General features: G+C 37.3%; 1 protein-coding gene across 2 annotated transcripts in view; it reads right to left on the bottom strand.

The window, feature by feature from the left end:
* The window catches only part of erbb4b (erb-b2 receptor tyrosine kinase 4b), a 337,205-nt gene that overhangs the window by 94,600 nt on the left and 219,859 nt on the right, over positions 1-22,746 (bottom strand). For both annotated transcript variants that reach the window (XM_062431155.1, XM_062431156.1), the window contains exons 6-12: positions 21,119-21,237; positions 19,763-19,904; positions 15,322-15,435; positions 14,912-15,038; positions 13,487-13,560; positions 7,049-7,139; positions 3,576-3,775 (exon numbers count right to left, since the gene is read on the bottom strand). In XM_062431155.1, the coding sequence (XP_062287139.1) occupies positions 3,576-3,775; positions 7,049-7,139; positions 13,487-13,560; positions 14,912-15,038; positions 15,322-15,435; positions 19,763-19,904; positions 21,119-21,237 (867 nt within the window). The remainder of the gene's footprint in view (positions 1-3,575; positions 3,776-7,048; positions 7,140-13,486; positions 13,561-14,911; positions 15,039-15,321; positions 15,436-19,762; positions 19,905-21,118; positions 21,238-22,746) is intronic.

Below are 22,746 nucleotides of genomic sequence, written 5' to 3'. Positions count from 1 at the left end.
CCTTAAACTTTTTATTTTTTAAAATGTTTTTATTTTTTTTATTTTAATAGTGAAAAAGTCAAGCCAAATAAGATTATCTAATGGATGTGGAAATGTTGTATTAGCTTTTAATAGGATGAAAAATAATTATATCATTGACTGTCAGCTATACCACTACTGGTAAATTGCAACTTCAGCTGAAAAAATGTTACTGTTAAAACCTGCTCTCTTATTTTCAGATTTCTACCTACTGATATTACTACATCACTACAACTACACAGATACTCAAATGAATAAATGGGCATAGACAGGCTCCTTGTCCTCTGCCTTTGCTGTAAGTCTGAGTCCTGCCCTTTCAAGTTCCTGCTAGGCTCAATCAAGTGTAGACATACACACACACATCCTCACTTATACAGTGCATACACACTCCAATGCACACATGCTGAGCCATGACAAAGAGAGCGGTGGGTGACTCTTGCGTCTCACACAAAGTCTTCAAAGTCACTGAATAGTATGTATGTGAGTGTGAGTGTGTTTACGTGCGTGTGTGTGTGTGTGTGTGTGTGTGTGTGTGTGTGTGTGTGTGTGTGTGTGTGTGTGTGTGTGTGTGTGTGTGTGTGTGTGTGTGTGTGTGTGTGTGTGTTCAACACTACACTAAGGAACTGCTCTGGGGAAAGGAGCACATGAATAGCGAAAAGGGGCCAACTCAATAATGCAAATACTGGCTCATTAATGAACATTATACATAAATTAATAATGTCTTAACACTTGTGGCAGTGATATAATAAAAGCTTCCATTTTTAGAAACACAATTTTTGTCTCGTCATTTCAGTTATTTGCCTAATTTCATTTGGCCACATCTTGCATTGTCTGAATGGTTCTGTTGGTTAATTTGTCTAATAATGGGATGATTTTTTAAGTAGTTTTATTCTAACTCAATTAGTGAAATAATAGTTTCCACTCTTATTGCAGACACAAAATAATAGGTAAGACAAGTGTTTTTAAAAAAAAATATCTAATGTTATTGTTCCTGATTTGCTCATCCAGAAAACAGTATACAAAATTGCTTTGATGGAAATGACAGGAATTCTGTTCCTTAAAAATATTCAAAGTTGTCAAAGTTTGCCCAAAGTTAATTCTATGTTAGGTCAGCATTCATAAATTATTTCAAACCCTTAGTTTCTGAGCCCTATGGGTTTCAATGTAATTCACAAACATATTTCTCCATAATCTTTCAATCAGTGACCTTTAAAAAAAAAAGTGAATAGATTTTGTCAAAATGAGATACAAGGAAGAAATCTCTCTCCATGGTGCCTGCAGCTGTACAAATGATGTTGAAAGTAAGACTAAAATACAAAAATCATATTAATTTCACACACACACACACACACACACACACACACACACACACACACACACACACAGCGCAGTGTAATTAAATAACATTCATTTGGCATTCTCCAATATTCAGTCACTCAAAAAGTAGAGATATGTAATTCGTCCAGCACGTTTGGGGTCTGCCCCGGGGTCTCCTATCAGTTGGGGGAGATGAAACACCTCCAGAGTGAGACATCCAGGAGGTAAATTAACCAGGTTCCCAATCCACTTCAGCTAGCTCTTTTCAATATGAAGGAGTAGTTACTCTAATTCAAGCCTCCTCCAGATGTCCAAGCTCCTCACCCTATCTGTAAGGCTGACACCATCTAGAGGAAACTCATTTCGGCCAATTGTATCTACAATCTCATTCTTTCAGTTACTACCCAAAGCTTGTGACCAGAGGTATGGTACTATGGTCACAATTGTTAAATTGAGAACTTCTGGCTCTCCTCTTTCTTCAACACCACACTCCAGTACAATAATTGTATTACTGATGCTACACTGATCTGCCTGACAATCTCAGGCTCCATCCTACCCTCACTTGCGGATAAGACCCTGATATACATTAACTCCTTCACTTGGGGCAGTAACTCACTCCCAACCTAAAAGGAGCAGTCCACCTTTTTCTGCAGACCAACATGTTCCACGATTTGTTGCTGATACTCTGGCTGTTCACATCCAGTTGCAAACCATCCTAGTGCTTACTGGAGATCATAGTGTGTTGAAGCCAACAGAACCACATTATCTGCAAAAAGCAGAGAAGCAATCCCAAGGTCCCCAAATTAGATTCTCTCGTCCCCCCAGCTGTACCTTGATAATCTGTCCATGAAAATCACAAACAGAATCTCTGACAAGGGACAACCCGGGCAGACTCAACAGCCACTGAGAACAAGTATGACTTATTAAGGAAAATATGGACACAGCTCTCACTGTGGTTATATAAGGATTGAATGGCTCACAGTAACTGCCCTGGTACCCCATACTCCTGCAGCACTGCACACAAGGTGGATTGAGGGACATTGTCGTCCATAAAGTCCATAAAGTAGTGTGATAGTTGGAGCACACCCTCTGGTCCACCAACTGTGTTTGCCCATCCACAGGCACTGTACTGATCTTCAAGCAAGACTGAAGAGGCATGAAAGCCATGGCAGCCCAACAATGTCCAGACTTCAGAATCTCAGGGCGAAACTCATCAACACCCCTGAGGAGCTTTTTGAGTACCTCAGAGACCTCAGTCAGGGATATGAGTGAGGCTTCCCAAGTCATCCAATTCAGCCTCCACTATAGAGGGCATGTTGGTTGGGATTTTTTGATATTCTCAGTATTCTTACACCACCAGAAAATGTCCCTTAAGTGAGGTCTGCAGTTCTTCACCTCTGCTGAAAACAGCCTGACTAAGCCCTGCTTCCTCTTCTTGAGTCACGTGACTGCTTGCCAGAATTTCAGTTTTGAGGCCAACTGAAATCCCCTCTCCATGGCCTCCCCAAACTCCTCCCACACTCAGGTTTTTGCTTTAGCAACCACCTGAAATCAACAATTTGTCAGAGGATAACCCAGATTAGAGTTGCAATACGAAGACTTTTTCATTATCCCATGGTTTACAGAATTCTTAAATCTTTTATAATACATTTAAACATACTTTAATTTTATAAACGGAATCATAACCATTGTGGAGATCTAATAATTACAGGTGCAGGGAACTCAATATTGTAGTAGTTAAATAGTTAATTACATTGGTGGTCAGCTTTTTGAAGATTCATCAATGACTGTTAAGGGTTCCTTACTTGCTCTTTATTATCCTTATTTGGATGTTTGGACATTTGGTTTTAATGTTGTTTTCAGCATTAAAATAAAATAAACTGGGCTCGTGAACAACATTTTGAATATGACATAATGTGTGCAGTGTAATGTTATTAAGCTTGTTTGAATAATTATCTGTTTATCACTCAGTAACACTCAATCCTTTGTATAGTATATAAGATGTATACTTACATCCAGATTTGGAAAAAAAAGAAGTGATTTTTCATTTAGTTTCTGTTACATGTTGCAAGCTAACAGCAAAACGATATGGACAATCAAACTGGGGACATCATATTTAAATGTTACGTGTCTTAGACCACTCGCCTATGGCGATGCAAGGTGGACTATTTTTGATGGACACTTATTTCTGTTTTAGTATGGATCATTAGTGTTTTTTAAAAAATTTGATATGAACTTACAACATTCTTGCGGGGTTCGGTTGTTACGGATCAAAACCTTCTGGTTTACAGTGCGGAAGAGTCTTGTCCAGTTGACAGTGTCGTAGTAGCAAAGCTGGCTGTTCTCTGCGATGTGGACATTCCCAGCGCTGATCTCTCTCAGAGACTGAAGCTGCAGCGATGAGATTCCTTGTTGCTTTAACACCAGCAGGGATATCCCACTGAGAGGGAAGAGTGGGTGGATTTGGAAGTGACAGAGAGAGAGCCAAGCAGGAAGGAAAGGAAGATTTGAGGTGCAGGAGAGGTGCAACAGGAAAAGGAAAGACAAAATAGGAAAAGGAAAAAAACAGAAGATAATGTGAATTTATATTTGTGTTTTTTGAAAAAAAAAAAAAAAAAGGCTTTCATGTTATTACATACATACCTAGTATAATCTCCAATAAATAATGTTTATTTGCAAACTACCTTTTTAAGGGTACACATAATGTGGAATACATTATTCTTAAGCCATTAGACTATGTATAAAGGTTATCTGAAAAATATATTATTATGTTAAGGAATCTAAAACCATGTGGTTAAGGTTGGATGGAGATTGTTACCATTGTAAACAGGTTGTGAACCACTGATGTCAAAGGGAAATCCTTACACATTCATCCTACTGTACACCCAAACATGACATTATTTTTTCAGCACAACATGGGAGTATAGATGAGTCATTTCCACTGAATTTAAGACACTGATGCGGTATAGGTGCATATGAATGTAGTGTACTGCAGCACAGTAACACAGTAACATAGCAACAGACATGGACACTTGGTCAGATGGTGCAACTGAATTCTGGAAAAAAAAGTTTTTTACTTGTGACTGATATATAAGTAGGAAACATGCACAATTAATAATCACACATAGACATAATGCAATTGTTCTCCCTCTTATAGACTACAATTCACAATAGGAATACTTTAAGCACCTATTCTAATGCATCTTGAAATCAATTCATCAGAAAAAAATCAAAATAATTTTGTATACTGACCTTGTATAACCTTTACCTCAGTGTGCTCTATTGCTGATTTTTTAAATGGGACCTGTTAGCCTCTAATGTATGAGTCAGATTGTGATTAAGATAAAATAAGATAAGATAAGATAACATAAGAAAGATAAGATATTTCTTTATTAGTCCCACAGTGGTCAGATTGAAAAATGCTCAATTTCTTCACCAGCATATAAACAAAATAGAACATTCAGGAGGGGACGGACACTTCAGTAAGTAAACTCACTTTCTATGTGTAAACACACAGAGACAACAAACACCATTGAGGTAAGATTAAGGCTTCCAGTTATCTCCATCACAGTCTTGTTTGTGTACAATAATTAAAGCACACAATCATCATTTCACTATGATACAGTCTGTTGATGTTTAAATATGTTCCATCAAGTGCTGCATCTGCTTAATTCTTACATTCATTTATTTTTTCTTTGGTTTCACATGCTGGTACTGTATATACTGCTGCATAAACAGAACTACAACAGATTTTTCTTTTTTTTTCTCCTACCCCCAACTTTCCCCATATGCCCCACTTGCACAGTTTAAAAATGACAGGAGGCCAGTGGGGTGTCAGAGCCATCAGATAGACAGAGAGTATGCAGGATCAAGCATGGGGCAAGGGTAGGTGGCAGGCTGTAATTTGTACTGCAGCCTGCTGTTTCCATCTGCAGGTGGATGACACACGAGTGCACATGCAGACACACCCTCAGGCACACACTCTCACACACACACACACACACACACACACACACACACACACACACACACACACACACACACACACACACACACATACACACACACACACACACACACACACACACACACACACACACCAAACACTATGCATGTTGCAAAACACAGTCCATTATGCCAGCCACACAGACACTCACTTTATTTCCATCTAAATGTCACAGACAATTTATAGAGCACCTTTAGAAAAATCTCTAAAACTTTAATGATGAATTATTATGTTCTATCAGTTAGGTTAAAACAACTAAGCTGACTTTTTAAATGTCATCACAAAAATATGTTTCAGGCACAGTGTTCCTTGGTTCCAACTAATAAAAAAATACTTATTTAACCATTGATAATAATCAAACTCAGTTGTTTTACAATTGGTTACATGCATGGTTCAATACTGAGTGTGCATCTTTAAAACTCTTCACACAGTCACCACAACAGCTACAATTATGGACCAAACTGTGGCAGAATTTGCATTGCTTTCACACAAAAAGCATTCAATGACTACATCCTTAAAAGTATTAAAATAGACAGCACATTTACATTGTTGTTAAGGATAGATGGAGTATGTGTGCTTTTTCGTTTTTGTTTTTCACTGTATTTGAGAATTTGCAGTATTTTATTTTGTCTTTACAGTATGTTTTTAAATTTACTATATTGATACTTTATTACAGCAAAAAGTGCAATTTTTTTTGACAAGAAATGATAAATTGCCAAATATAAAGCTTTCCTGCTGCATTTCAAATACTTGTTCCTGAATACACTGCAGTACATTCTATAGAGAGGTACAAACCTCACTGTAATTGGTAATGAAAGTTTTTTTTAATATACACTACAGACATTTCATTCATACCAACAATTAAACGACAATATACACAATAAAAAAAAATAAAGTAGCAATCATAAAGTGATTTACTGCTTCTGCTGCCTTATTATTATCATTGTTATTATTTCAATCTCAATGTGTTCTGATTCTGGCACATTTGTCTACTAAAATCTAAGTGTTAGTGTCTCCTTGAAGGATTTGCTTTTGTGTTTAAAATGGACTTCTGTGCCCTGCAATGTGTTGGTTAAGTTGGCTGTGTTTTGGAGATGTGGACTCAATACTGAACCCTGAATGTAACCAATCATAAAAAATGCAATTTTAATCGAAAAAGATTTAAATATATAACCAAAGCTACTAATATGCTACATACTCTCTTTGTTCTATCTTTTCATCTTTTCAGACTGTGTATATTTCATGATGGTAAAATGTTTTTATATGTAAAAAAAATCAAATACTGGTTAGTAGAAGTAGAAGTTCATCTCATGATTTTAGTGTGTATTGTAAAAAAGAAAAAAGAAAAAAGAAAAAGAAAGAAAAAATCAAGTTGTTTGATGTTTATATTGCAAAAATACATTAATTTCAATTGAGTTGAATTCAGTTGATCCAGAGCTTAAATGTGATTTGGGGTTTAGTAATCAAAGCCTTTGAAAGCATTAACCTGTGAGTTAAGCTCAAACATTAATAGTGTGTGAATATTAATTGTGCGTAATTACATTGTCCTGATTGTAGTTTTACTACACTATTAATTTTATTAATTAAAACTAAACTCACCAAGGTCTGAGCTACATTTGAGGCATTGTTTACACAATTATGATATAAATCATACTCATATTCTCAAAAAATGTCATTACAGCCAAGCTGTTATGTTCACATGTGTACCTGTACAGCGCTCTCCCCCCAATAGTTGCCAGGTTGCTGAAAACACTCAAGTCTGTCATGTTGTCAGGCCAAGACTGGATGTTCAGAAAGCCTAAATGGGGACAGAGACACACACAGTGCACAGGTTATAATGAGTCACCAGGACTGACAGACTAGAATCAGCTGTCTATCATATCCTCTACTGCACACAGTGACAAGAATAAAATGAGCAGGAAGAGTTGGCATCTCTCTGGAATTAGCAACACTGCAGGACGCTAGTAACCACACCACCTGAGTCTCATCAGAAAGCAGCCAAGCACTTCTAAGCCAGAAAAATGTTATACTGTATGTACAGCAAGTTCAGAGAGGAGTTTGGTGGCAGCTCTGATGAGTGTAAAGTTTGATATATCAACATTTTTGCATTTCCTTTATCTGCCTCTCAACTGTTGAATCATTTAGAAGATTAAATGAAGAGTTGAGAGGGTGGCTGTGGCTCATTTGGGATTTTCAATAATGGATTCAGAAATATGAAATATTTAGTAGAGAACGGTAGGGGGTTACAATCCCCAAGCCTTCACCAGAGGACAAACAAAATGAGGGTGAGGTAGTGAGACCAAAGAAAAAATGTACAGCTAGTGGAAGAGTAGAGAAAAGGGAGATGAGGAGGGAGACAGTGTAATTAAGGGGAATATACCAAGTAAATATGACAACAGAGACACGCTGATGATAATGAGGAAAAGAGCAAGATGGCAGTGGATAGCAGAAATAAACCTTATCAGTTTATGGACATGGTTTTGTTTGTTATTTCAATTCAAGCTGAGTAGAAGTGTGGTCTGAGTGAATGCTATTAAGAGTGTTTGATGAAGAAATTAGACCAAAAAGCCAGGTAATTGTCAGGAATCACACACTGGAACTCATTCAGATGAACCTGAGATGAATTTCATACTCATCATTATACTACAGTTATTGATACATCTTAAACAAGAGCACAATAGTTATCGACAAACAGGTGGAAAAACTAAAATAAATTCAATTTTAATACAATACAGCATCAACTCTTGTACTGTTTTTCTTTTCCCGGAGAGGATACAATATGGGCATATGGGCTGCCATTATCGTTGGATTGTAATGGGAATACATTCATTATTAAGTGTTATGTGATAATGTTGGGGTGCTGAGGGCTTCTTAGCCAACATGCAGCAGTGCTATAGAATTGTTAGCAATCCGCTTGTCAACATTAATTGTCTTAATGGAATAAACTTGCAGTGCTCAGGCACCTTACAGCCCTGCCATAGTGCTTTTCAAAGGGGGTGCTTCCTAATCAATGTAACAAGCCACTGTCTGCTGCACACTGTGCTAATGCAATAGTGGGTTACCAGCATATATAGTCTATACCTGTGCAACATAGGTATAGGATACCTCTCCAGACACCAGATGCAAACCTCAAAGTGTAAAAAGAAATGTTATATTTTCAACACTTGAAAGACCATAGAACTTCTTTCACCCCCTCAACTGGATGGTTCTCAGAAAATAAAGGAAAAAAATTAGGCTTTGACCGAAAACTTTGCTAGTTTGTATTTCTGAAATGAAATATTCTCACCTTCTAATGCTGACATGCAATTCAGTAAAACACTGACTCATGGTCAGTGCTGAAAGACTCCCCTTCACCCACTAAATAAACATCAATACGCTGTTGAACAATGTCAGCATTTAGAAAAGTAAAATGTGGAAAATAAAGGTGTCTCAACCTTTGAAATTATGGCATTTGTCCTGCAAGGTTTCGATTTTCACATTTAATTCCATTGAGATTGGTTTCACATATTTGCATATACTGAATGAATCCCAATAGCTAGTATTGCTTCTGTATCCAGAGCCTGCTATTGTTTATCTAGCTGTGCCATAAATATCCATTGCTGTTCAAAAGCTATTAAAAACCCACCAGTAAGCCACATTGTTGCACTGGGTGACATGTTCCTTCATTATGATGAAACCGGGCACTGCAGTTCCTGTTGAGTCATGCACCATTCTTGCTCCCTGGTGCACTAAACGCTTATTAATCTGAGGCTGAATATAGAAACCAGTGAGTGCACTTATTTACTTATCCCACTACTGTGTGACTACCATTTGATAAAAACTAAAGTGCCAAACTGTTTTAGAAAATTACTTAGCCTTTTAAAAAATTACACTGTATATTTGACCTAATGTCTTCATTAGGAATAATGCTTGGAGCTGAGTGCTACAGACAGATGAGAAATACAGAATAAAAACTGTAACCTTAGAATTATAATATTTTATCTAACATTTTTAGACAAAATGAGTTATTCTTATGAAACTATTATTGGAAAGTTCTCAGAAATCAGTCACAAACTCGGTGTCATAAGGTTTCAACTGCAAAGCACCAATCAGTGCTCAAAATGTAGACATGAGGACCAATTCAAGTTCTGCCTCATTTCAGTGGTACCTCATTAAATGTTAACAGAGGAGCTGAAAAGATCGTGAAATATTGCTCAACCTTAAGTTTTGAAACCTCCAAATTGATTATTTTATATCAAATCCATTAAGAAAGCACATGTTTGTTACGTCTAGGCTGGATTATTAGAGTTCCTTATTATGAGGCTCTCCTGCTGGTCCAGAATACTGCTGCACGTGAACTGACAAAAATTAGAAAAAGAGGTCATATTTCTCCTATTTTAGCTTCTTTGCACTGGCTCACTGTAAAATCCGGAATAAAATTTAAAATCCTTCTCCTCACCTACAAAGCTCTTAATGGTCAGGTACCATCACATCTTAAAATAGCTCATATTACCCCACCATAATACTGCGCTCGTAGAATACAGGCTCACCTATGGCTCCGGCGTACAAAAGTAGAATGGGAGACAGATCCTACAGCTATCATGCTCCTCTCCTGTAGATGCACATTCAATTTGGGGTCTGGGATGATAAAGCTTTTAGTAAGGGCCGGCCCAGGATTGCCTTGGACCAGCCCCTAGTTATGCTGGGTGGACTTCTCATCACGGACTGAGCTTCTGTCTTATCCTTCCTCTCTCCATCTGTACATATTCATGGTTCATTAATGCATGTTACTAACTTGCCATCTTCCCTGGAGTTTTGGGCTTTCTCGTCTAACAGGTGACCTTCAGTTGTGAACCGCCTGCTGCCGTGGTTACGGACTACCTGCAGTCCCCCAGGTCTACCTTGATGCTGACTGTTGCTACTATTATTATTAGTCATATTTGCCCACTACTACCACTTTTATTAGTCATATTTCTAGTATTATCATTGTTATCTTTATAGTTGTTGTTATTGTGCATATTGTGTGTTCTGTCTCTCTATCTCTCCTTCTCCCTCTTTCTCTCTTAACCAAATTGGTCAAAGCAAATGACTGCCCACCTAGAGCATGGTTCAGCAAGGTTTCTTTCTGTTAAATGGGGAATGTTTGATCCCTGTAAATGATGTACAGTCTAGACCTGCTCTATGTGAAAAGTGCCTAGAGATAACTTTGTTGTGATTTGGTACCTTATAAACACAATTGACAAGGGTTGAAAGTCAGCTTTTTATAACAATCTTGATTGAACAGAAGCTGATTCTTACCTCTATCAGTATTTAACCTTTATTAGCATAATAACTGCTATCAATAGTTATTCTGACTACTAAACATATGACAGCAATGGAAGCATTAATATGTAAGAATATACCATACATATGTTAGGCAACTGGCTGCTGATGCTAACTGTATCTGCTGCAAACTGTGTGTTTGATGCTATAATTTGAGTCCTGAAACAGGCAAAATGATCAGTCAGCTCAAACACTGACAGTGACCCCAAAAAAAAGAGTAACAAAAGACAAGAATGAAGACAGCAGCAAAAAACAAACCACAACAAAGAATAAAATAATAAAATATTAACAAAAATTGTCATGAATTTTGTTGTTGACAAAATTTGATTATTTAACATCATATTTATTATGATGTATTATTATTTCAAATCTGTCAATTAAGTGAAAACCAAATATGTCTACATTTAAAAACATGCAGCTAAATTGTCTGTGCCCAAATATTGTAATAACTCCCTTCAGTAGTTTCTATATTGATTATGTGTATTAAAACAAAATAAGAATTATCTGTCTACCTTATTAAACAGAATCATTGTTTTCTGTGATGCTCCAGCTATTATGCCAAAAAGTGAGGTCTCAGAGTCAGAAGATTCTATCTGAAAATCACCTAATCATAAAAACCCCATTTTACATATTTAGAGTGCATAAAGTGTATCCGTTATTTTGACAAATAAAAGAAAACTATACTATATATATCAGTTTTGCTAAGTAGGATGTCAAGAATTTGATCTTCAAAACTCAAAACCACTTGGAATGCAGATAGAGCCTAATTATTCAAGGTCATAAAATAAAGAATACCATCTTAAAGAAAATGGCACAGTGACACAGATGAGTGACACAGGCATCTGAGAGCACTTGGTTCTGTTAGGTGTTAAAGGTGTTATAGAGAAAAATGCATTTAGCCTCATTTAATCTTTCTGTGTCTTCACCCCCCTCTTACTTCTGTCGATGAGTGGTTTTATGCAGGAAAAGTGAATTGAAAAGATCACAGACATCAGCAGCCTGTATATTAGCAATTTATGTTCTGTTGAGAACCACATCAGTGGCACACCAATGCACATTGCAAATTACAGAATGGAGACACTTAGAAAAAAAGACCATGAGCTCACAAGCAAAGGTTAAGAGTGCTTAAATTGTGGTGATTACATTCTGAATCACAACACTGAGAAACCCACTTGTGTGAAATTGCATGAGTTGATCGCCCACTCTTTAGCTGAAACCTGACCTGGTAATATGTCTTTGAAGATGCTATAAAAGGGAAGCAAGAATAACAGAGAGGATGGAAGAAAGTAATGAATAGGAAAGGAAAAGACAAGCATGCTTGTGTAGGATGGGAGTTGTTCTCCTACACAGTTCATTTGAAAGCAAGAGCGATGCTAGTTTTGACCTTGGGGTCACTGTGGCAGGTTGGCTGCCTCTGTCAAAAGTAACATTCCCTTGACAGCTTGGAGAGATGACAAGCTGAGCAGACACACATCTCTGACTGCACAGTCAATGGTTTATGTCACCATCACCAGCTTACACACTGTCATCACTCACATTAAAAAACAACAAAAAAAAACCCTTGGGAGTCCAGTTTTTTATCTTAAATTGATGTTAACACTCTTGGCATTACCGCTCATCCTGATAAATCAGATTTTTATCAGATGCACACAAATGCATCCAGGAACAAATCAAGGTCACTATTGCGAGGCTTTTCAAACACCTTCATTTTTGTTGTTGTTTAATCTTGTTTGATCAAGACATATTGGTATTGTCTCCCTTTCCTATCTGTTCTCTGTTTGTGTGAAGTTTGAATTATGTTGGTTGCTATTTTCCATCAAAGGGTAACATTTGACACATTCATTAGATCTGGTTTACTTTAAGTGATGATCTTTTTTGACACGCAAGTTATTGGTTGGCTCATTCTCACACCTGAACTACCTCCAGTACTCTATTTTCTCTTCTAAAACAAAATGGAATTTCATACCATCAGCTAAAAAAGGTAACATATGTATGATAAATTATTTATTTCATTGTGTATTCCAGAAATGCTTTTACCTATAAAAATATGATAAATGTAATCTGCTACATAAAGACATAAACATAAAATAGTGTATTCTTAAGGGGGAGGGGAGCTACTGTTTCATGAGTCTTTTTCTGAAGCTATTCCATAACTCAAGAGTGTCACACACAATTTTTCAACAGTAATATTTTCTGATTTGATGAGGGATTGTCACATTGGAGAAACAAGGTTCCTTTCTGATGGCATTGTCAAAAGTCTAGGCAGGAAGGATGACAGTGTACATGCAGCTCAGAAGTGGGGGTCGGCATAGGGGAGCTGAAGGATTAACGATGCACACCACATGTTCTGGATCTTTTCTTCATGGTGCGTGAAGGGAGAGCTGGGACTGTGGGACTCAAGGCTAGGGATTCCCCGAGGGAGAAGCAGTGGAGAGACAGAGGAGATTGAAAGACTCATCTGATATTCATCTTATGCTGCAATGTCTGTCCTTGGTGTGGACAGGCTCAGGGGGAGGGGCAGAGGTAGACTTGAGCAAATATGCATGCATGCACACACACACAAACACGCACACACACACACACACACACACACACAAACACACACACACACACACACACACACACACACACACACACACACACACACACACACACACACACACACACACACACACACACACACACACACACACACACATACACAAAATATATGCCATAAAGTGCAATATATGGCATTAAGTTAGAGAGAAAGGATGTAGGTAAGTATATATTTTATTCAAATATTTGCATTTGTTCATTAGATCCATATGCAGATTCACATGCTGTACAAGTGATATTACTCACCTGTGATCTCCCGAACAGTGCGGAATACATTGAGTTTTTCTGGGTCCAAAGCTTCAATGTTGTGATAGACATCCCTGTGAATGATAATGGGAGATCACAACATCACAAACAAAAAGTGAAATAACAAGGCATCTGCATTTTATTCTGTACAGAAAAGAGATGCACAGGATCCTCTTAATAACAGCAGTGGAAAATGAGCTGCACTTAGACAGGCATAGAAAATTACAATTTGGAATAACAGATCAAATCAGTAAAGCAGATGATTCATGTGCAATGTGGATTTTTTTTCTCCGCTTGCTTAAGTTGCTAACATACTTGTGAATGATTACAAACATTCACAACCACCCATACTTAATATATACAGACGGACACTTTAAAGGAAAAACTAAGTGTCTTAATAAGGTTTTGGGCCACCACATGCCACCAGAACAGCTTCGGTGTGCCTTGGCATTGATTCTACAAGTCTCTGAACTCTACTGGAGGGATGGAAACCCTCCTTCCAAAAGGTATGCCTTCATTTGGTGTGTTGATGATAGTAGTGTAGAGCGCTGTCTCACATATTGGCCCAAAATCTCTGACAGGTGTTTAATGATATCTTTCCCCTATATCTAAATGCAAATGTTACTTTAGCCACTGTTCTTATTCAACCAGCTGAGCAGTCTTTGCTACTGAAGTTCCTGCCATCCGTGCCCCAACAATGAACCCTCTTTCAAAGTCACTTAGATCTTTTCCTCTAGCCATCTTGATACAAAATCAGAATCAACTGGGCCTGCTCAGCATTTTTATACATGCCACAGAGCATAATTGGATGTTAATTGCTTAAATGTACCATGCAGTGCACCTGTGTGAAATCATCTGCATTCATTATGTTTCTCCATTCATTTATTCAGGTTTTTCTTTTAATTTGTCACGTGTCTGTTAGGTCTGTCCTCTACAGCCACCCACTGCAATCTCACACAGCACACTTATACAGCAGCTTTCCCTTTTCACTCTTTATTCTAATTTATGAGCATATTGTATGCCAGCACTTTTCTCAGTGTCAAGGCACTTTCAGTTTACTCACTTCCCACTTGTCAGCACAGACATTAGTGATATTCTTTTAAACAATTACCACCAAGCTTAAACTTTATTTTCAAGCTGTTAGCTGACACTCTTATCTCAAGCAATATGCCTTATTAGCGGTACAAGTGAAAACAAACAACAGCGACACCACAAAGGAAAAAAAAGTATCCTTATTTGCAAGGCATTTAAACCCAAAGGGAGTCATGTTGAATACCTAGTATCCCATTTTAATACTGTCAATCCTGGACTAAAGCTGAATATACCCTATAGACACAACATAAAACTTGCAAACATGAATATATAGTTCTAGTATATCACCTCCTATTTTATTTTATTGAAAAGCTGAATGTCGTCAGCTCTCACCCTTTTATTCCAGTAATAAGAAAGACCAGGTTGCCGTTGATTTTGGTGCAGTTGACAAACTTGTCGATATTGCTGGAGTCCACTGTCTGAGCAGCCTGTAAACTGGCTGTCCCAATGCCATCACATGCTGGAACACACAGTGGGACATCAAAATACATTTGCTTAATTAAATGTCCTAAATAATCTCAACACATTGCATAGTAACAGAGACAAAAACACAAGACCATCGATGATACATCTATTAGTCTCTGTCTCATGTCAGTGGTATTCTTGGTATTTCTCAAAATCAAAACTTCTGTACAAAACTTCTGCTACTGTTCTGATATTGCTCAAAACTTTATCATTTAAAGATTTTCTTGGCAAGAGAAGGCATTTGAAAAAGATGAGGCCTGGTTCAAAATGCAGTTCACCTTTTGGGCAGATGTCAGTACAAGGAATGCACATCTTAATGCGGTTTTCCTCCACCTCCATCTTGTTACTGGGGCACGCCCGCACACAGGAGCTATGGTCCACAACAAAGTTATCTGAAAAACAATTTGTAAAAGTTGCAAATGTCAAATGCAGATGGCTGCTGTTTTTTTCACACAGGAACATATAGACAGATAAGAGGTATTTGGTGTGGGCAATCACATCAAAACACACAAAACTGTTGAAATTCACTTTGTCTTTCTGATGCACTGCATAAGAGGGTAATACGTTAATATTATGTCCTCTGTGGAGCTTAAACTGCAGACACTTGAGCATTTATGACATTCACATTTAAATAACAGTTATCAGAACTAATCATCATTATAAGAATATGTAAAAGGTCATACAATACCTGACTTAAGATGTAAGTTTTTTTTTATGTTTACATATGTATTCATGAAAATAGAATGAAAATATCATGTGCTGGCAATCTGATATATAACTTTCAAAGTAGTTGGTAAAATGTGTTTGTACTTTCATTTAAAATTTGGTTTGGACCTGGTTTAGTTTATAGAGCTTGGACTGCATATTCTTAGCCCAGGGTTAAGGAAATCCCTGGGCCAAACATTGACCCTGGCATAATTTTGCCCCCTTTCTCACACACACACACACACACACACACACACACACACACACACACACACACACACACACACACACACACACACACACACACACACACACACACACACACACACACACACACACACACACACACACACACACACTGTTAACCCAGAGATACCCAAGCCCAGGTCTATACAATTCACAGTGAACCTCTACTAGCTTTGGATTTAATGTCTGCTACAACACAATCATATAGGACTATTCCATGTTTACTTTAGCCCAGTTTTACACTGGCACCTTTTTTGTTGATTTTAGTTGATTTTCAGGGGATAACCCATAAAACTTGGGACTAATCCTGCTCCAGAGCAGGGCCAGCAAGCCCTAGGCTAAAGTTTGGGTTGGCCCACTTTGGAATGTGGCAGGATTGTGCCAGTGTGAAAGCTTTCTTAGCTTCGGGTGGACAACTCCCTTAGCCTGGGGCTATAAGGATCAAAGAATGATTTTATTCCTGGGCTAAGTGCAGTGTGAAAAGCCTTTAATAGCTGTCAGTAGGCTCTGGGTGGTCACTAAGACTAACAAGCCAACAACAAAATTATATTTAAAAAAAAAGGAAAAGTACACATAGGAATGAATACCAAAACAAAACAACATTTTGCCTGACATATGCACACATCCATGACTCAAAGTAATTTACTTATATAACAATAAACATTGAATTTAATACAGTACATATCTTATGTCACTGTGTTTAAGTGAAAATCTCCCTTCCTTCCCTGCTGGTTGGCCTTTTCAATGATGTTGGAAACAGCATGGAGCATCCACAATTAGCTGTTTGCATGGTGAGTGGTTAGCAGCTGGCTGGACTGTGGCCACAGAACAGAGGAGTAATACCAAGACTAACAGTAGTTTAAAGCAGTAAAAGGAGATATAATGTTTAACTGTTTCTTTATCACTAAGGCTATGTGAATATCAGTTACCTTAACCTATGACTAGAGGTTGTTTCAAGGTAAACAGCTCAGCAAGAATAATAAGTGCTGAGGACAGGACAGGGGAGTTGTGATGGGCGTGGTGACATTGGGCATGGCTTCCAGTACATTACATTCAGTGTAGCAAAATATGTGAAGTCAAAATTCAACACTAAAATGTATTATTTTTGTTCATGAAGTCAACTGTTTGTCATTAAGAGAAATAAACATAATGACTGATATATGGTCATTTGTATCAGTGCGATGCCAATCACAAATGTCTGCACGTCAGATCACTCCTTCTCTGTGGCTACCTGCAGTTACACTTCCCCTGTCCTCGCAACTTCCGTTTCATAAAAAAAAATAATAATAATAATCAAAACAGGATTACAAGTAATATATATTTTAAGAATAACTACATATTGTTTCTGGAGCAGGAGTAGTAATGGTTACCTCAGAAAGACACTATAACTCTCATTTTCATGTCGAAACAACTGAACCCATGAATCAAATGGGTGGCTTCATTTTAAATGTCAAAAAGATAAAACTGTATAAAATAATTTAGAGTAACATCAGACTCTACCTCTAATAATTTTTATTAATATTATGAATATCGTACAGATGGATTAAATAGAGAGATAGATAGATTGGCTTTGAGGATATGAAGCATTAAACAATCCTTTGTAGAAGTGAAGACCGGCATCAATGTCCTCATTCTGAGTTCTACCAGGTTCTCTACTGGCGTGTGCCTGCTTTCACTCAGCATGTACACTGTTCAATGTCTGTTGTATTAATGTGTGTGTCAATCCTTGTTACTTTGTAATTTGTCATTATATTAAACAGTTTTTTAACAGAGGTATTGCTGTAAAAAGAGCATGATCACACCTTGTACACAAAAAGGTTAAACATATAAAACTCAAATTGTTCCTCACAAACAAAATTACACACACATGCTGTGTTAGGATAACATAAGACTAGCTGTATTTATAGTGGCAATATTTTCCATGGTCCATGTTGGCAGTAATGAGAAGTTTATGAGAAGCTTAATAGTAAATGCAATTCAAGCTCCCCCAGTATGTAATTGTTGCTCTTGATCATAGCAAAACTTTGATTTGTACATGAGGGCACACCAGTGGGAAGAGATGATGACATGTATCTGTTGAAATGCAAATAAGGCATTTAAAGAACATAACTGTTCTTGCTGTTCAGGGACTTGAGTGCACTTGGCTTGCATACAAGTCCATGGTAATCAGTATGTGAGAATACACATGGATGTATGTGTGTCTGTAAAGAGCAAAATAACGTGTTAATGTGGCAGATGTGCAGAAATTCACAATCAATGTTAATCTTAACCTCAGAGACACCAGTGATGGGTGGAATTCAATACAATCAAAGAACAAACCCAATCTATTACAGTTTCTGAAGAAACAAATAAATTATCTTTGATTGGTCAATGTATATTAGCTTATATGATTACAGCCAATGGCAAATACCCACAAGATATATACATGTATGTTACATAAAAATCATGGGTCCCCAAGACACAGGAAACCAAGGGCCCCGAGCCAGATAGGACTCTTGACCCCTTAATGTGTTCTGCTCATACCAAAACCCAGAGCATTTAAGTTAGGTGGACATGAGCCAGGATGTGAGAGAGAAATGGGCCCTAAAAAAACAACAACGAAAAAACATTCCTTACTAACACACACAGTAACATGGTAAAAAGTAATGATTTTACTTCCATAATATTGTATTAAAATGAATAAAAAAAGCCATTTGGTTTTTCATTACAGAGCCATCAGCTTGACACAGGAATCTAGTTTACTGCACAGTACATTTAACACTTGTAATAGGAGACAAAGACCTTTGAGTGCATAAGGAAAATTTGATTAAAACATGGTTTAAATGTATGCTGCTTCGGCAAAAACCCAGGTGATTTTGGGTGAAACTGATGGAAAGCTAAAACAATGAGACTTAAATATTATGAATGTCAGATGTCACAAAACTCAGTGATCTGATTACAGGTTAATATCAAAAATATTGATTATGCTCATTTGAGTATATCAATGCGCCCCAAGGACCACACATATGAACATATTTGTTCTTAAAATGCATTTATGAGTAATTTGAGAACATTTGTGGCATTTATTAGTTTTCTCATACTTACAAGACTCAAACAAGATTTCGAGTGTCTTTTTTCACAGGAGAAACACTTGCTTGACTTACTGTTGCAATGCAATGCAATGCCTCTTCGTCTCTCTGCAGCTCTCTCTCCAGTATCATCTTGTGTTGCAGCTGACAGTGTAACATCACCTGTAGACTATAATATTATCTCGTCTGATATCTCAGTGATTGTCACATCCCTTGACCGCCTCCCATCAAGGATCCCATTGCTTTAGAAAGATGTTTTCTCAGCATTTAACTTTATGTCAAAGCATTCCGTTTCTGTCATAGCGCAGAGCTGCTCTGATGACACAACGTTGGCAGCCAGATTCATATTTTCTAATTATTGTGGCTTCCTTACTACTGACACTTTTGTCTACTGATTTTTGAATACTACTCATAAACAGGTAGTATTCAATATGCTGAAAAAAGTGATTGTAGTGATTGTAGTGACTGTAAAAAAAATGTATTGAATGAAAAGATTCTGGGTGTATTGTCAAAGCTAATTATAACTTGAACAATTAGGATGAGGTTTAGGTCTGTGTGGCCATGAAGGAGTCATGGCAAAGGTAAAGCATTAAATAATTAATGTAATCACTGTAAGATCACCATGAACAAGTATTGTACGATAGGAAAGAAGGTGTGTGTTTGAGTATGTGTGTATTTGTGTCCAGGCGGTAACACTTACGTGGACACTTCTTGACACAGAAGGCTCCATAGGTGTACTTGGCTCTTGGGTTATGTTCCAGTTGGAAGGTAGTGGGGTTGTAGACAAATGGCTGAGGGCACTGGGTCACACATGCACCACTGTCATTGAAGTTGGTGCAGGCCTGAAAACACACACACACACACACACACACACACACACACACACACACACACACACACACACACACACACACACACACACACACACACACACACACACACACCAAACAGAGTGGTGGAAGAAATATTTAGATCATTACTATATTTAAAAGTCAATGTCACCCAAAAAAAATCCATTAAACAAAAAACCCCCCCAAAAAACCAGTTACCTCTACTGGTGTGGTAGCATACAGAGTATAAGAGAGTTTGGAGACATGTAAATTAGTTAGCCCCTGACAGATAGCACATACGGTACAACGAACACAAACAAGAAACCAAAGCTAGAAAAGCCTTGAATGTCATGTATCTGTTGTTAAGGTACGCTAAGATTTTTCCAGTAAGTTACAGTGACACTGGACAAAAAGACTGGTGAGTCAAACAAAAAATGTGTGGGGACATTGTTGAACCTTAGTATGTATTAATCACATCAGTTTGTCCAACAGTGATTTCAAAACCGAACTTTACTGAAACATAGATTATGGTCGACAGTCTTGACAGTCAGTCAAGACTTTGCGTTTTCATTTGGAATGTAGTTTAAAATGACAATCTTATTTATTCATTCTTGATTCTTATAAAAGATGTGTCAGTCAGAGAAAAAAATATACGATGACACTGAGACAATGTGAGATTGTTTGAATTTGTTATAACATTAATGTGTAGTCCACAAATGTAAGACTTTACCATGTGTGAACTGTTCTTGAGTGTGATAAAAGATGAAGTGTGAAGAATCAAGAAACGCAAACAAATAATGAGCAGGAACTTGTCTGTCCATGAGCAGGCAGAGTAACAGAGAAACAAGTTCAACACACAGAGGAATTCAAATAAAACTGACATAGCACATAGCGTAGAGCCGAGATCAAGAGAGGGTGGGGTGGGGGTTGGGGTGGGGATACTTGTGAAGTCTGTATTTAACAATGACACTCATGTCATGAAAAAATGTCATTTAATGATAAAAAGTCACCAGTAAAATTTGTCCAAAATTTTTTTTAAACAAATTAAAAACAGGACATGTGAGGTATACATAGCTTGGTCTGGAAATGTTTTTGGGCTTTGTATATTACCACGTAATATGGTTTGCACCAGTTTTTTTTTTTTTTTTTTTACAGGCATTTGTAATGTAAATGTGTGGCTGTGTGTGGCTGTGTGTGTGTGTGTGTGTATGTGTGTGTTCACTTACAAAGCAGTCTGTGTCCTTTGGACCAAAGCAGCCACCTGCACACTCACGGTGGCAGCAGTCACTCACATAGGGACCGAAACAACGACCGTCACACTGCTCTGCACACACTGTCTTTGTTACTGTGGAGTGACAGATGTAGAAATGATAGAGAGAAAGAGAGCATACATTCATCATTAACAAGTAAACTACGATAATTATTTCTTAAATATGAATTATTTCTTTTGTTCATCTGTCCATGAAGAGTTCCCTTCTTAATGTGATTCCAATGCCCTCTTTCTTTGCAAAAATGCACTTGCAACTTTAGCCAAAGCTATTACATGATGATTCCGTTGTCTAAGTAGGCCAAATCAAGTCCAGAATTACACTCTTTTTAGTACAAAATATCAACTTTTTGTTTCCCTGAGCTGTATTTCCTTGGTGAGTTGCACTGGAGGAAACACAAAGTGCAAATTCTACACTATAAAGATTGCAATTTCATAAGAGACCTACTTGATCTCAGACTGCTGAATGTTCATATTAGCTTTGGCTAAATTGGAGAGAGCATTTTAAATACAGAATAAGGACTGTGGATTTTGCTCTCTCTTTTACATCGGAATTGCTTAAGAAAGGATTTTTTTTCAATGGTCACAGGGAACACTTTCAGTGAACACAAACTGTTTCAGTGCACATATATCCATCTGAGTGTTGTTTTGAGACACACTTAAACAAAAATGTGAGCCTACCCAAAGAATAAAAAATAAAAAATACAGTCACTGAAAATGGTAAAACTTCAAAAAACGTCAAAAAATTGGCAAGGATAGTGAATAAAGAATGGCAAAATAGAAAATGAATGTGTTCTTATAGGATGTTCTCCTTTATTGAGTGACTCCATTTGTCACCTTCTGCTCTGGCAACATATATATAATGTGGGTGTCAAGTACTGTGGGTTAAGCTTTTCAAGTGAGATGAATTTGAATTAAATGGATTTAAACGGAAAAGCTTCCATCTCAAATGTCCGTACACTATATTCATTCACAGCAGGACACTCTGGATCAGCCAGTCGTAAGTCTGATTGTCTAAAAACTGCATAGCTATCACCTTGTAAGCATGTGTGCCACTCTTGCCCCTCCCAGATTTTACACATTTCACATTTTTCAACACTTCACATTGACACACAACTTGACACACAACTGATCTTGCAAATTAAATCATCCACCTGTTATAGAAAATGTCCCTACGTTTTTAAAAGGGTTATTTCTTACTGTCATTTTATTTGATTGATTATTAACAGTTCATTTAAGACCATCACTGAAGAAAAACAATCCGCACCCCTCCTCAATTAGCAATTATAAGACCAATTTTAAAATTAACGTTTTTATTTTAGGTACTTGATAAAATGATTTCAGCACAGTGAATTTCTTTTACGAATAATACAATGTTTTTAATGTTTTCAGTGTAGTATTAAAGCCCTTCATAGCACAGACAACAGCTTTGTTAAGGTCACCAATGACCTTTTTCTGGCAGCTGACAGAAGTGATTGTTGAATCCTTGCTCCATAGATTTAAACATAACTTTTATATTGTTCACGCTGTTCTACCTTTTCCGATAGAACTTTCTTGGTTGTTACAATAATCATTTTGTTCCCAGAG

The sequence above is a fragment of the Scomber scombrus genome, chromosome 13 (assembly GCF_963691925.1).
Source record: "Scomber scombrus chromosome 13, fScoSco1.1, whole genome shotgun sequence".
In the NCBI taxonomy this organism is placed as follows: domain Eukaryota; kingdom Metazoa; phylum Chordata; class Actinopteri; order Scombriformes; family Scombridae; genus Scomber; species Scomber scombrus.
Note: the sequence above shows the minus strand (reverse complement) of the source record. Positions and strands in the feature narration are given on the sequence as shown.